This window comes from Didymosphaeria variabile, assembly GCF_027946475.1.
Source record: "Didymosphaeria variabile strain IMI 356815 chromosome Unknown scaffold_1, whole genome shotgun sequence".
Classification (NCBI taxonomy): Eukaryota; Fungi; Ascomycota; class Dothideomycetes; order Pleosporales; family Didymosphaeriaceae; genus Didymosphaeria; species Didymosphaeria variabile.
The window spans coordinates 4,555,237-4,570,649 of NW_026611620.1; the positions used below are offsets into that span (position 1 = coordinate 4,555,237).

Genomic DNA, 15,413 nt, shown 5'->3' on the forward strand with positions numbered 1-15,413 from the left:
TGATTCTCGACATTTCGCCCAGGGTGGGGTCCGTGAGACCACCGCAATGACTTCCTGTATGCCTGCCTACCATGCACCGGTCTGGACTCGAAGCTGAGATATAGCCAGTGAAGCAATTCATCCGCAATGTGCGCGCAGCAAAAACCATCGCCGACGAGCGGGCCGTGGTTCAGAAGGAGAGCGCAGCCATTAGGGCGAGCTTTAGGGAGGAAAGCCACGATTCAGGCGTGAGGTGTGTACCGCCCACGTCTCAGTCAAGGCGACACCTACTCACCACAACTCAGGCGAAACAATGTCGCGAAGCTCCTATACCTCTTCACGCTTGGCGAGCGGACACATTTCGGACAGATCGAATGTTTGAAGCTGCTGGCATCTCCCCGCTTCGCCGACAAGCGCTTGGGTTACCTAGGCACTATGCTGTTACTCGATGAGAATCAGGAAGTCTTGACGCTGGTGACAAACTCGCTCCAGAAGTACGTTGTGTGCTCTTAAGAATTTATACTGAATGCTAATGGTTGCCTAGTGACCTGAACCATCCAAACCAATATATTGTCGGTCTCGCTCTGTGCACCCTCGGAAATATTGCCTCGGTCGAGATGTCGCGAGACCTGTTTCCCCAAGTCGAAACGATCCTCTCAAGCGCGAACCCGTATATACGGCGGAAAGCCGCCATCTGCGCCATGAGGATATGCCGCAAGGTACCGGAGCTGCAAGAACACTTCTTAGAAAAAGCAAAGCTGTTGCTGCAAGACAGGAACCATGGCGTTTTGATATGCGGCTTGAACTTTGTCATCAGCCTTTGTGAGGCCGACGAGGTCGAGGACGATGAAAACGGCATCAGAGATATATTCCGCCCGGTGGTGCCAAGCATGGTCAAGATTCTGAAAGGCTTGTCGGCATCTGGATATGCCCCAGAACACGACGTGCAGGGTATCACGGACCCGTTCTTACAGTGCAAGATTTTGGAACTACTTCGGGTCCTGGGCCGAGGCGATCTAGGGGTTAGCGAACAGATCAACGATATCCTAGCACAGGTCGCTACTAACACCGAGTCCTCCAAGAACGTCGGAAATTCGATTCTGTACGAAGCTGTTCTTACGATTCTAGACATCGAAGCCGACTCAGGTCTGCGCGTGCTGGGCGTCAATATTCTTGGTAAATTTTTGTCGAACCGGGACAACAACATTCGATATGTTGCTCTCAATACGCTCATCAAAGTCGTTGCGGTGGAACCAAATGCCGTTCAGCGTCACCGAAACACGATACTGGACTGTCTGCGAGATCCCGACATCTCCATCCGAAGGAGAGCTCTGGACCTCAGTTTCACGCTCATCAACGAGAGCAACGTGCGCGTTTTGATACGCGAGCTCCTCGCATTCTTGGAAGTTGCCGACAACGAGTTCAAGCCTGTAATGACCAGCCAGATTGGTATCGCGGCAGACAGATTCGCCCCCAACAAGCGGTGGCACGTCGACACAATGCTGCGTGTTTTGAAGCTCGCTGGCAACTATGTAAAGGAGCAAATTTTGTCATCTTTCGTCCGCCTCATTGCTACAACACCGGATCTCCAAACCTACTCTGTCCAGAAACTCTACGCTGCATTGAAGGACGACATTACGCAAGAGGGTCTGACCCTTGCAGGCTCATGGGTCATCGGCGAGTATGGTGATGCATTATTGAGAGGTGGTCAATATGAAGAGGAAGAGCTTGTCAAAGAGGTCAAGGAGAGTGACATCGTCGATCTGCTTGATACGATACTGAGCAGCAGCTATGCCGGACTCATCGTTACCCAGTATATCGTCACAGCCGCGGTAAAGCTCACAACCCGACTGAACGAGCCTGCACAAGTAGAACGTCTGAGGCGACTACTGCAGAGATTTGGCACGAATTTGGATGTTGAGATCCAGCAGCGTGCTGTTGAGTATCTCAATCTTTTCGGTGTCGACCAGATTCGGAAAGGTGTGCTGGAGAAGATGCCTCCTCCCGAGATTCGCGAGGAGCAGCGAGTGCTTGGCGAGGCAACCAAGAAGCGGCAATCAAAGATCTTAAAGAAGAAACCAGCACAAGCTGCAACCGAGGACCTCCTGCTCGACCTCATGGGCGACTCCGGTGTGCCTGGGGATGCCAACGGAAATATCAATGGCTCACAAGCTCAGAGCACCGACCTTCTAGCAGATATCATGGGCGGAGGTCCATCCACTTCGTCACCGGCTCCTCAGACCACTTCACCTCCTCCTTCCAATGTTGCTAATATCATGGACCTTTTCAACTCAGGCCCTTCGAGTTCTCCGGCGCCCGCGCAATCGCAACCACCACCTGCGTCATCCTCATTAGATATTCTTGGTGGTATGTCGTCTCCACCACCACAAGCTCCAATGTCCGCCGCATCAGGGCCCCCAGCGCATACTGCGTACAACAAGAACGACCTGCACGTCACTTTCCAGCTCAAGCGCGACGCGAATGCTGTTCAGCTACTTGCTCGTTTCCGTAACGTTGGCAACTTCAGCCACTTGTCGGGAGTTAGCTTGCAGGCGGCCGTACCCAAGAGCCAGAAGCTGCAATTGCAACCTATCAGTTCGGGTGAACTGGATGCCGGTCAGGAAGCTACACAGCAGATGAGGGTGACCGCCGTCAATGGGGTAAGTCTCACATCTTCGAAGCCTTTGACACGATTACTAACGCCCTTGTAGACACCACCTGCACGGTTACGATTAAGGCTGAAGATCGCATTTTCAGCTGGTGGTGCGCCAGTAACGGAGCAAGTGGACTGGTCGGAGCCAACATGAGGTACGAGCACTCGATGGTCAGAAGGTGTTTTTCACGTAGGATACTAAAGCATAGAGTAAATGATGGCTTGTTCAAAAGACTCAATATACCATGTAACAACAGCTATCTCTTACACTCACAAGCGTTCCCTTTCATTTGGCTTGGCTCAATCAGCTGCTGTCCTTTGTCCAATCCGTACATCTTTTGACCACGACGAATGAGGAAGAGGGAGAATGACTCATGTTGCGCCATACACTCAAGGAGGGTAGTCCGGCTTAGCCCCACCTTGCTATCTCCTTACAAATACAAGCCCTGATCTTTCTTCCCACTACACCATCACACTCAATTAACTCTACCCAGGATGTCTTACGACAGCGAAGCAGACTCACAGCTCCCTCCCATTCCAAACGGCGAATTCTGCGTCTACGGAATTGTTTATGCATACCCCGACCGAGCAGACGACCTCGAGAGAATCTACGCGGAGACGACACGACTAGCGCAGTACGAAAAAGGCATTATATACTACTGTCTTGGGCGGGACAGCCAAGACGCCACGATCTTCCATTTCTTTGAACGCTACAGGGGAAAGGAGGCGTTTGACGAACATAATCGACAGCCTATCGTGCAGAAGCTGTTGACGGATAAGATCTTTAAGAGGGTGACGGCGAGTTTTGTTAAGCCGATTTTGGCGGGTGCGGAGGGAGGGAATGCATGATTATTTTTACTCTTTTGCTGCAATGAAATCTTTACGCTGCTTCATCAGCACAAACGGACACTCTCCTGCAAACCGACACTTCAAAAATGCGATCGTCGCCTTCATATCCTGGAGTCCCCTTGCCCTCCTGCCGTGACTGTCTTATTCTTTTGAAATCCAATCACCGAGGTCATGTATGCCAAGTCAAGCTTTACCCTACAAGACGCAGGTTGGATTAGTGAAGAAGCTCACTGCGATTGCACATGACGGGACTACTCTTGGACAGGCCCTTTGTATGGGTTAAGCTTGCGTGATGGAAGCAGGAAGTTTAAGTATATGTAGGTATTCGTATTGAACGGGCGGACTAGAAAAAAACCTAGCTGCGAAGCAACAGTCTCTCACTTATGAGGTCTGTGTTTGTGAAATTTGGCTTCGAAAGGTTGAATTCCGACTAAAGAGCTCTTAACATTGATTCTGGGCATGTGACAGTTAAGAGGTCGGTGCATGATGCTGCAAGAGCAAGAATAAAATGCTTACAATGTTATAGGTAATCTGAACGGACAGTGTTCTGTAGCTTCAATGCGTCACTACCTGGCAAATAGAGCAGTTGTGCTCCAAGGCTCACAAAAAGCGAGAATAAAGGCCGCATCTGTACAACGAGACAACTTCATCTGTGATAGTTACAGGAAAGATGCATTACAAATCAAACTAAGAGACCCACCATCGGCCGGTACTTATACCTGAGGTATGATAGGAGGATGTCTGGTGCTAGTTATTACTCGTGCAGTTTCCTGGCATGCTAAACTCAATTCCATCGATTTGACCTGGATTACTCAACATAATTCAGTCATATTTCGAAGTTGAGACAGGCCTGTGGATGTGAGTGAGGGTCATGATCAGGTACCATAGATATTTCTATTGACCACTAAACGCATTGTAACCCTCCGAGAGCTCCAGAGCTCAATATAAGCTACGAGAAGGTATCCGTCATCGCAATGGAGATTGATGTTGGTAGCGCAGTTCACGACTTCGGTAGAGTTAACAACAGCCTTGTGACGAAAAATACACGCATCATGCTGCAATGTCCCGCAAAGGATTGCTTATATTACAAATCCACGCATTATACATCAGAATAGCATGGCGTGCTCAGAACGCCCAATCGCATAAATAGAATCCGAGAGCTTCACATATCATTCATAACGACATCTTGAACATGGCGACCGCACCCAAACCCCTCCGCACAGCCCTCATAGGCCTCTCCTCCAGCGCAATCACCTCCTGGGCAGCCAACGCCCACCTCCCCGGCTTACTAACACCAGCCGGGCGCTCCAAGCTCCCCATCACAGCGCTTCTCAACAGCAGCGTCAAAGCTGCGCAGTCGGCCATCGAGTCGTACAAGCTTAACCCGGGGACAAAGGCCTACGGCTCACCGGAAGACCTCGCCAATGACCCTGACATTGATCTTGTAATATGCAATACGCGTGTCGACAAGCACCTTGAGACAATCTTGCCGAGCGTAAAGAAGGGTAAAGACATCTTTGTCGAGTGGCCCGTTGCGGCGAATCTGAAGGATGTGGAGACGTTGGTGGAGGAGGCGAGGAAGAGTGGGAGTAGGATCGCTGTGGGGCTGCAGAGGAGGTGGGCACCGCCGGCGGTGAAGTTGAGGGAGATTATAAAGGATGGAGTGGAGGGGAAGAAGCTTGGGAAGATCCTGAGCGTGGATATAAGAGCGTATGGTGGGACTATTGATAGGGAGATTACGCCGGAGGGGTTGAAGTATTTCGCGGACCGAAAGGTTGGTGGGAACGTGATTGTGATCGGAAATGGGCATCGTGAGTCGCCCTTGAATGTGGGTATGAAAACCTAGTTGGCGTGCGCTAAACATGAACAGTGTTTGACACGGTTCTCTCCGTGGTGGGTAACCTGGACCCCAAGACAGTCCACTCGAAACTTCAACTGCAGCGCCCAGATGTCCGCATACGAGACCCTTCGACCAACAAAATCATCGATACCGTTCGATCTGATGTCCCTGACCTACTTTCCCTCCATGGCACCTTGCAACCCTCGAACGCAACTCTATCATACCTTTTCCGCCGCGGTCAACAGTTTCCAGGCACTCCTGCCCTAACTTGGACCATCAATCTCGAGCACGGCGAAATCCGACTTGTGTCTCAATCCGGCCTCAATCTAGAGTTGGGAGAGCCCGCTTCTATACACGTACACTGGTTTGACAACGATAAGGTGGAAGAGGTAAAATGGGAGTGGAACGCAGAACAAGCTGCGTTGCCGCCCTCGGCGAGGAACGTGATCAATACTCTGATTGCTTTCGCTGATCGTAAGGCACCTGGAGATGGGTGGGTGAGCATTGAGGATGCGGCGGACCGTGCTAGGCTGATGGAAAGTTTCTTGGCCGAGTGGGAAGAGAGTCAGAAATGATGCTTGACGAGAGTGAAATTTACTGATAATCTTGTAGTGGTACTGTTCGCCGCTTTGCTGTGTTCTATCCTTGCTTCTTAAGAAGATACGAAGAGCTGAGATACCTTGCCCCTCGTTTGCTCTCTCCAATTTCTCACTTCCTATATTTTCACACCCATGACGACGATAGTGTACACGCATACTTATATCCTCTTGCCGTCTCACTCTCCATCAAACACCACAGGGCGCGTGGTCCAGTGGTAAGACACTCTGGGAAAGAAAATCCGTCTACCGTCGGAAGGCTGTGTCAGCCCCGTCTTGCGCCGGTTAGGCGCTTCTTTCGGGCCTGTGTATACCCGCTCGTTCCAGCAGAGAGACCCAGGTTCGATTCCTGGCGTGCCCAGCTTTTTGCTTTTGTTTTGCTTTGGACCGGGTAGTGAGGTTACGCTGCCTGGGTGACTGAATGACGGTACCTTATGTGCTTTTGTAAGGTGACTGACACTTGAACTTGTAGATCGACTGAAATGTATTCATGTATATGAGCTATACCAATCATGCACACGTCAATGGCAATACACTTCTAGGCTTAACACCACCGCGGTCGCGTTCTATAGCTCATCTATCTCACCCTCTTCCCCAGCACCCACCCCCTCCCCTCCTTACAAGCCCTCTCCAGCGCCAAAAACGCAAAATGCCCCCCTACAACGGGTCTCGCAAAAAAGTACGGATCCGGAAAGTCCCCATCCCCCTCCGTATCATACAGATCGCTAAACGGCCTATCCGTAATAGTCTCATTGACCCAAAGCGCCACCTTCTCCAGAATGGATTTGCGGACCGAAGGCGAGGCGACGGCTGCGGCGTAGAACTCCCAATCGGACTTGGCGTATAGGTGCCGGCTGTCAAGGGGAAGGCCGTATTGTTGCAGGGAGTAGGAGTACCAGAGGGATTGGTTTGTGTAGATTCCGTGGGGGATGAAATCCTCGTGCTTTTTCGACTGGGGGTTGGGCGACACTGGCTTTTGCGCATCGTGCGATGGGGTTGTGAAGGGAGATGGGTCCTCAGAGGAAGAGACACTGTTGGTGATGGATGGATGGAAGCAGAGAAGGGCGTCGGAGTAGAGCGAGTAAAGCGTTGTCCAGCTGCCGTTCCAGTCGTATGCTAGCTTCGCATGGGAGCCATCGACTGAGATGCCGCGCGTGAGCCAGTGGGCGATGTACTCTTCTGAGATCTGCTGGTGGTGGTCTGCATCGTCGGTGCGGCCGAGGAGAGATGCGAGCTCGCTGAAGGCTTTGATGCCGATGATGCCTTTTAGGGCGAGGTTGGTTTGAAGAGGCAGCCAGCCGGCGAAGTCATCGGTGCAAACTGCAGATGATGGTCAGTCATGGATGGTGGGACGAAGGACAAGCTTGGTCTTACGCTGATTCGCAGGCTCCTTTGCGAACTCGACGAGGTAGCTGGTCCATTGTTTCCAGAGTGGGTAGCTCCTTTCTAACCACTTCGTCGCTTGCTTGACACCCTTTTCTCCGCCACCCCAAGAGCTGTCAATGTATGCGATGCCATCATAGGCGCTGACATCTTTCAACGTAAAGCGATGGTCGGTTTGAACAACAATCTCATCTTTTTTACCAATTGTTGACCACAAGGACTGTGCGCCCTGGTCCGACTTATACTTCATCGCATTCACCAACGCTAACCCCATGATAAGCATGTCGCCACACTCCTCGACAGGCATATACTCGTCCCTCCCATCGGCATGCCCGGTCAAATTAGGGAAATGAGATCCTAGGTCGTGCATCGAGTATTCGTTCGGATATAGACCCTTCAACTGGTGCTCCAGCAGCGGCTCCAGCAGGTAAGCCGCCCATCTAGGGTTTGTATATAGGAAGAATGGGAACGCTGGGAAGATGACGTCGACAGTCTGGCTATTCCCATTCGACGAGATTTCCTTAAGAAAGAGGAGTGGATCTTCTGGCGTGCCGGAGAAGCTCGTCGCACCCATTGTTTGGCGAGCTGATAGGGCGACGACGTCGACGTACGTATCCGAGCCGGAGGCATATGCGTCGACGCGAAGCTGTTCAGAGTAGTTGGCAGCCAAGGCTTTTGCGTTAGCGAAATCGAGATAGTGGAACCTGAGGAGGTCCTTTTCGGTGTGAAACCAGGACTTCCACAGTGGCAACATGCGAGTGAGGCCACGCTCAGAAGCGAATTGAGTTACCTCGTCTTGAACATGGGAGATGGTGAACAAGACGCTGTCACTGCCTGGGCTGGTGGAATTTCCCAGCTCGAACGACTTCGAGAACGCAAAGACCGGCTCATCTTTGTTGATCGCTCGCGGAGAGTCTCCATCGACCTCGTTCTGCAGTGTACCAGTCCTAGCAAACCGCTGACGAAGCTTCTCCGAGGCACCGCTTTCATGCCGCACATCATCGGGAGCAGTGAAGTGCAATTGACCCCATTCAGCTTGGTCTTTCTCCTCCGCGAAGACGATTTGGTCCCGTCGCTTCAAGGTCCATGTCTTTAGACCTTCGATGTCACCGGAAGCTTTCTGCTGCGACAAAGCCCAGTCGATTTGACTGTCTGAAAACCCGCTGACCCATTGTCCATTGACGTCCATGTATATGTTCACATCGAAGCTGCCTTCAACATATACTGTCACGTATGCTGCCGGTAGCGACTGACGCAGAGTCGATGTAGGCGTAATGGGAGAGAGGAAGGAGAGCGTGATGTTGAGGCTGCTGGCATCGTGCAAGGTATCCGGAGCGGGTAGCGAATACGTGAGATTGGTGGTCGAAGCATCGTACTGCGCGCCTCTATATTTGGGATAGGATATGCTGTATCTGCGAGATATTGTAAGCATCGGTGGTCATAATAGGACAGATATCTTGTACCCTTTCTCGCGCGCAACATGGTCTTTCTCATAAGAGCTAAGAGCATCCTGGGGACGACCCAGCAGTGGGAAAACTTCGTTTGTGTCGGGAACATGTGCGAGAACGCTGAAGCCGACCTATTTCGGGTCGCATTAGCATTGGTAGACTGTTCGAGCGGATTGAGGAGCTGTTACCCATCCTAGATGCGTTCAGCTCGGTGCCATACCTCTGTGCCGTGCCAGAACATAGGCCACTTCTTCCACGGTTCCTCTCGCGCATTGCCCAGCCATGTGCTCAGATACGGATTCCGCACAAACAATGGCAGAACAGGTGGCGTAAGTAAGGATGCGGTCGCGACGCTTGCCAGCAGCGCGGCGGGAACGATACCGGTGTGCATTGTGTGTACAGCAAGCACAGCTAGCAAAGGACGCAGAAAGAGAGAACGATGAAGTAAGATATACACGCAATGTCTATTGCGCCTTCCAATGGCATGTTCGTGTGAGCTACGGAGAGCTGTTGTTGTGCTTCGACATGACGCGCGTAGCTAGAGCTGTGAGACGACGTGGGGAGCTGTGGAGCCCTGAACCCGCTGGTGCGGGGTGAGACGGTTCGACCACTCAGCGCGACGTGCCTTGCAGCTAAATCATAACCTCCAACATCTGATCTCTCCAACGCTTCCAATCTCGTCCAATTCCACACAAGAATATAGCGCACCAGAAGATAGAACCATAGTAGCCTTTGTTCGCCCGAATCGTGTTTATGGCCTCCCCTCGTGGTCACCTTCCCAAAGCTCAGTCCTAACGAACGCCCCGTGAATCGTTTCGAGAAGCAGTCCTACTGCCGCCATCACTCGACAGATTCGACGGTGTACCACGACGCCGCCATGCGCCAGCCATAGCGCTCAACCACCCCGTGGGCGTCAGCCCCCCTCTTAGGCCGCTCCATAGTGGGTGTGGATATGGTCTCCCTCAATGACTGCACCGGACTGGGTGTCTTCCTCTCCCAGTCGTCGATCGGGTAGACGGGATGAGGCTTGTAGCTTGTGTCCGCAGCTGGATCGTGTTTTTGCGGTATCGTGGGTAAAGCTCGCCGTAATGGTTGCGGTGGATCGAATCTGCAGGAAGGTGGGACTGAAAGCCGATAGTTTGAGGGAGTGCGACTGAGATCGTGATGTGAAGGTGCTCGTGCGTACTCATCTGAGTGAATACCGGACCCACCACCGCGGATTCTTGGGCTCGCTGTGTTTATGTAGGTCTTGCGTGGGCTTTTGGGAGGGTCACCCGCACCGTCGTTGCTGGGTCGAAAGACGGTTCCACTGTCCTGCGGCGCAAAATCCCGCACTTCTACTCTGTCATTCCGGCTGTCGTCAGTATCTTCCGGCTCGATAACGGACAGGTCATTGTCCTCGCCATTCTCGACGATCTCATCTTCTGACAGTCCCATCTCGAGGATCTGCGCCCAAGTGCGATAGTAGTAGCGGAATGTCGCAAATGGCTTGTCCACCGGGTCGACCAAAGCAAGCTTGTAGAACTTCTTCGGCTGCTCCGAGCCCGCCAGTCCAGCGTTCACAAGACTGTCCTCGTCAGTAAGACCTCGCACGTCAGCCTCGCGAGTAGACTCACCTAACGCCCCTCTCACACTTCCCAAACTCCGTCCCCGCATACTCCTCAATCTTCCTCTCCGCCCTCTTCCTTCCTAGCGCCCGATGTACCCTCACTTCCAAACAAGTCTCCTCGTCAAACCACCCACCCCCTCCCACACCATTTTCCGTTCCCTCCGTAGGATCAGGCTTCGCAAAACACAACACCCTCTTCTCAACCCTGTTCCGTCCCCCCTCATCCTCCGTTTCAAAAAGCGCAAACATAGTCTTCCCCTTCCATTTCTCCTCTTTCCCGGTGCTCCAGCTCACGATGTGCGCGCCATTGATGTAGAGTTTGAACAGAAAATGTTGATCCTCAGGCACGGGCGGGGACACCGCGTAGCTCAACCAGAATTGGGAGGCCGGATAGCTGGGGATGTAGACGCTGCACGTGGAAGTTGCCTCGTCCTCGAAGCGAGGGGTGTCGGCGGGCACGGGGAGGCCGCGCGAGATGTAGTAGTCTTGCGAGCGCGGGACGTATTCGGGGAAGGTTTCGATGTCGAATTGGGAGTGGAGTTTGACGCTAATGCTGCGATAGATAGGCATCGTGGTGTTGGCGGCGACGACGACGGCGACGCTGGGCAGCTGTAGACTCAGGATGTAAGCCCGAAACACGGTTGAAGTTGAAAGTTACGAGTAGTCGACGTCAAGCGGGAGCAAAGCAAGTGAAGGTGAGTATGGTGCTCATTGCGCCTGCCGCTTTCGTTGAGCTCAGGTATTCACCCTCACTTGTCTAAACCCTTGGCGGCCTGCTGGATGCATGACATCCGAAAGCTCTAAATAAGTCTGATGGCGATCCCCTTAACATCTAAATATACGAGGCCAAATCTCACATGTGCACAAAGAAGCGTTGCCTGTATGTGTTGTCGATCATTGCGTGATCTATCTTAACACAGTTGAGTGTCTTAGCCGACCGCACTCCGCCTCATCCTAAAACTCTCCAGCCATGCGTGATGCAGCGCTGAAATGAAACATGGGGTATCTAAACTAACGCGAGAACACAAGCATCTTTCAGGCTCCTTTGATCCTGCCGACTCCCACCACCGTCCAGAACGCCTCTTCTCTCCTCTCCTTCTCACCCTTACTGCCTCTGGAATCACCTAACCCTCGGTCATCCGCTCCAGCATCTGTCTCATACTCAATCCTCACGAAAATCGGAATCTCTAATACATCTTCATCCTCCTCGAGCTCTTGTTCTTCCGAGCCGGAGCCTTGAGAATTCGTAAAACCGGGCACGATCTCGACGGCCACGCTCGTCCAATTGCGGCCGCGATCCCAGATTTTACCTGCTTCGATCTGCGCCGGTCCTTCCGAAACAGAGCCGCGCTTTATGGGCGAAAGGGACGAGGACAGAGCATCGTCCCAAATGTCGGTGTTAGCGCCAACATCGAATTGCGGGCAGAGTATGGTGACACGTGAATGAACCTTGCCCGGCGTGGTACTAGGCGTCGCTAAGGTTACTTTGATTGAGTCGAAGAGCGGGTTGCTGAGGTGCAGTAAGAAGTGCGCCGGGATGCCAGGCTTAAGTGCGTTGTAATCGAATGTCTCAGCAGTGCGACTAGCAACAGGAGTGGGTGGGCTGGCATTAAGGGCGCGGATACTGAGGCGGGGTATGTGGTTCAGTGCAAGAAGCTTAATCTTATAGCGGGTCGATGTTATCTTCGACTCGGGCTTAGTGAGGATCTGACGACACGATCGACAACGTTTAGAGCGTTTCGTGCACAGAAGAGTTGCGAGAGGGCGGATCTCGTCCGTGAAACGAACGTTTGGGTTGATTTGGGCGTGTTTCTGGGCAGGCGAGAGCGTGACACCCCAGCCTTCCCTCTTGATGCGCTCGATTGCGGCAGCGTCACTGATAGGGTCGTGGATCGTGAGGCCTTCGAGTGAGGAAGCAGCTTCGCGCATCGCGCTGGGCTTACTACGCTTGTTCTTCTTAGAGCCAGTCGTGGAGTACAAGTTCATGATTCGAGAGTACGCCGACGGAGATGAGAAGTTGATGTCGTGGGAGGAGAAAGGGTTCGACGGCGTCTGAGTGTCGACCTGAGATTTGTAGAAGGCGGTGAGATTGGAAAACAAGTCGTCATGGCTAGGCGGTCTATCATCCCGTTCTGTATCGGTGTTTGTGGATTCGGTCGACGGCGACAGCAAGTCCCTACTCTTCCTCATCTCGACTTCTCTCCTACGCTCTCGCTCCTTGTCCCGCTCCTTGTTTGTGGGTATATGTTTCCCTCCATTTCCTAGTCTCGCCAACTGGGCTGCGATTCCCTGACCCTTTTCAAATTCAATGCCGATTTCAAGGGAGCTCCAGCGGCAGTACTGACACTCCAATATGAATGGCGGAGCACTTTCACCCGTCTGATCGAGCGAGTATGTCTGCAAATTGGAAGTACATAGCGGACAGCTAAAGCAACTTCTAGTGCATCTGTTCCCATCGCTCTTGACAACGGAGCTGGGCACCTCGAAGAGGCAGCTCGGGCAGTACCAATTCAGCGTCTCCTCGATGATGCAGCGGGGGCAGCGGACCTGCTGGCAGTCTTCGCAGTATAACAGGTGCTCGAGAGGGTACAGCGAGTAGTTTGCGCGCGGGCTGCGGGGATCAAAGGTGCGCTCCTCCTCTTCGGCTTCTTGCAGGAGCTGCGAGGCGCGCTTGGTGGAACTCGTATTGTTGCCGTCGTAGCAGTCGCAGGCATAGTATGTGTACGGAAATGGCTGAGCCATATTGGTTGTCTAGGGATGAAAAGGATGTGTGGCCCGGCGGCCGTTTCGCGTGTTGCTGTAGTCGTGTTGACTCGAGCTTCAATGTTTCTGGAGCCGCGGCCCAAGTCGGCGTTTCTTCTCACCAAACGCCGACATCAGAAATCTTGACATCACGAACTCTCGCCCTCTATTGCGCTTTCGCCTTTGCATCTCAGCCTGTGTGCACATGTTAGCGCCTGGTTGCATGTCACCATGAACACCTTTTCCATCCGCGCCTTCATCCCGCCTTTGACGCGTCGCGCAGTTCCTCTTCGCACAACGCGTTGCTACGCTGTTCAAGCTCCCGGAGCTCCCACCGTGGAGATCTTCAGCCAGCAGCACAAATGGATGCAAAAAGAGCGTGCAGCAAGAAACGTCGAAGCTAGTCGTGGCGTCGACTACCTCCGCGATGAGGTGGCTTCCCGGTTATGCGAAAGATTACTGGTATGCGCAGACACCCACATCGACAAGCTAAATCTAATTGATTCAGGATATCAATCGCCATTTCCCACGCGTTCTGGACCTTGGCGCAAATGCCTGCAACATCGCTCGCCAGCTCACCTTCCCGTCTGAAGACTCTCCCGACGCTGGGCCACGCGGAAACCGCGTCGGCAAACTCACGGCCGCAGACTCCTCCGAAACCCTCCTCTTCCGTGACGTAGACCTTCCATTCAACAAGGAAATCGACATTGAACGTCAAGTCCTGCCTGCGTCCGAATTGCTTCCTTACGAGGCGAATACATTTGATGCTGTATTGAGCAGCCTGAGCATGCACTGGATCAATGACCTGCCCTCCGTACTGGCACAGGTCAACAACATCTTGAAGCCAGACAGCCCTTTTATAGGCGTCATGATGGGTGGAGACAGCCTGTTTGAGCTGCGGACGTCATTACAACTTGCCGAACAGGACAGAAGAGGCGGAGTCGCAACTCACACATCGCCCTTAGCCGATGTGCGCGACGTCGGCGGATTGCTGCAGAAGACGGGCTTCAATCTCCTCACTGTAGATGTTGACGACATCGTTGTTGACTTTCCTGATGTCTTCGCGCTTATGAAAGACTTACAAGCCATGGGCGAGTCCAATGCCGTCATATCGCGTGAGAAGGGCGCTATACAACGAGACGTGCTGTTAGCTGCCGAGGGCATATACAGAGCGCTTCATGGAAACGAAGATGGAAGTTTACCGGCCACGTTCCGTCTGATTTATATGATCGGCTGGAAACATAGCCCGAAGCAAGCGAAGCCTCTGGATCGCGGCACAGGCATGTTCAGCATCAAGGACTATCTTGAGAAAAATGGTGGGGAGAAATAGTACGCATTATTCGACTTCATATGTATAAGACGTGGGACAGGAGACGATCAGAATACGTTGAAGGGATGGTAACTCCATCTCCCAAACCGCGCAGACGAGCTAACATTGCGCTCGGGGCTCCATGCAATCGAATCCTCCACTGCGTTTGAATATACCCATGTTTGTTCTGTCACTAGATCTAAATGCTGGTATGACTGCAGTATCTGAAAGATAGGTTATGTAGCCTCCTGGTGAAAGAGGTGTCAAATACCGAGCTTGCGAAAGTAACAGTCAAACTCTCAAACCTTCAACAGCCTCATGGTCAACAGCCTCATGGCCAACTAGCTATGTTCCGAACATCGCTTTAGAGTGACCATCCTCCGCTCTACACAGGTCCTCGGTATTGTGCTCAACGAATGCGATGCTACGTCGTCCTGTGAGCATTTAACCCTGGCTACCACGAGAATCCCAAGAGCATAGTGAGTTCATGGGAATTTTGGAATTCGTCGAGGTCGGTACCGGAACTCTGGCCTAACCGCTCATCTAGGTGCCGCTAGGAGTTGACTGTCGGAAGACTTGTGTGCTCATATGTCGAGAATAACATACATACTCCTTGGAAGTAAATTTGCGTGTTAAATGAATTGCCTCACCTAATACCAACCGTCAACAACGATCTATGTCTCCACCAATGGAAAGCGTCTTAGCATGGTCTTCTATGTGTCTATCGTTTCACACTTCTTCATGGTATCCAATAAAAATCTATTCAGCGTTTCTGGAGCCAATCTTCGAAGTGAACCTTTAATTTGAGCTCTGATTGGGACGGATTTAGAAGCAGTATGCGTGAGACGGAGTGAGAAAGTAAGTACCGGTGTCTTACCGGGGAAATTTTAATAGGTGAGGTGGAGCCAATCTAAGAAGTACGATAAGCTGCGTTGATAGAATGGTTCAAGGTGTCTTCCATATCGCTCTGTAGTCTGGTCGGTTCGTGAAGGCCGGGTTGGTCTT

The 15,413-nt window shown here is 52.3% G+C and overlaps 6 protein-coding genes across 6 annotated transcripts; 3 read left to right on the forward strand and 3 right to left on the reverse strand.

The window, feature by feature from the left end:
• Nucleotides 1-46: 46 nt before the first annotated feature.
• APL4 (clathrin associated protein complex large subunit) lies at nucleotides 47-3,481 on the forward strand (the record flags this gene model as incomplete). Its single annotated transcript, XM_056210285.1, has 6 exons — nucleotides 47-56; nucleotides 109-232; nucleotides 285-473; nucleotides 524-2,639; nucleotides 2,691-2,762; nucleotides 3,158-3,481. The coding sequence occupies 6 exons, from the start codon at nucleotides 47-49 to the stop codon at nucleotides 3,479-3,481; spliced, it is 2,835 nt and encodes a 944-aa protein (XP_056077107.1).
• Nucleotides 3,482-4,673: 1,192 nt separating this feature from the next.
• Nucleotides 4,674-5,896, forward strand: N0V89_001475 (uncharacterized protein; the record flags this gene model as incomplete). The annotated part of the gene is made up of 2 exons (XM_056210286.1): nucleotides 4,674-5,292; nucleotides 5,352-5,896. 2 exons carry the CDS (start codon nucleotides 4,674-4,676, stop codon nucleotides 5,894-5,896), a joined length of 1,164 nt encoding a protein of 387 aa, XP_056077108.1.
• Nucleotides 5,897-6,494: 598 nt separating this feature from the next.
• On the reverse strand, nucleotides 6,495-9,139 carry N0V89_001476 (uncharacterized protein; the record flags this gene model as incomplete). Its single annotated transcript, XM_056210287.1, has 4 exons — nucleotides 6,495-7,237; nucleotides 7,292-8,712; nucleotides 8,764-8,879; nucleotides 8,969-9,139. The coding sequence occupies 4 exons, from the start codon at nucleotides 9,137-9,139 to the stop codon at nucleotides 6,495-6,497; spliced, it is 2,451 nt and encodes an 816-aa protein (XP_056077109.1).
• A 449-nt stretch (nucleotides 9,140-9,588) lies between these two features.
• N0V89_001477 (uncharacterized protein) lies at nucleotides 9,589-10,927 on the reverse strand (the record flags this gene model as incomplete). The annotated part of the gene is made up of 2 exons (XM_056210288.1): nucleotides 9,589-10,315; nucleotides 10,365-10,927. 2 exons carry the CDS (start codon nucleotides 10,925-10,927, stop codon nucleotides 9,589-9,591), a joined length of 1,290 nt encoding a protein of 429 aa, XP_056077110.1.
• A 465-nt stretch (nucleotides 10,928-11,392) lies between these two features.
• N0V89_001478 (uncharacterized protein) lies at nucleotides 11,393-13,099 on the reverse strand (the record flags this gene model as incomplete). Its single annotated transcript, XM_056210289.1, has 1 exon — nucleotides 11,393-13,099. The coding sequence occupies one exon, from the start codon at nucleotides 13,097-13,099 to the stop codon at nucleotides 11,393-11,395; it is 1,707 nt and encodes a 568-aa protein (XP_056077111.1).
• A 231-nt stretch (nucleotides 13,100-13,330) lies between these two features.
• N0V89_001479 (uncharacterized protein) lies at nucleotides 13,331-14,429 on the forward strand (the record flags this gene model as incomplete). The annotated part of the gene is made up of 2 exons (XM_056210290.1): nucleotides 13,331-13,561; nucleotides 13,608-14,429. The coding sequence occupies 2 exons, from the start codon at nucleotides 13,331-13,333 to the stop codon at nucleotides 14,427-14,429; spliced, it is 1,053 nt and encodes a 350-aa protein (XP_056077112.1).
• Nucleotides 14,430-15,413: the final 984 nt, after the last annotated feature.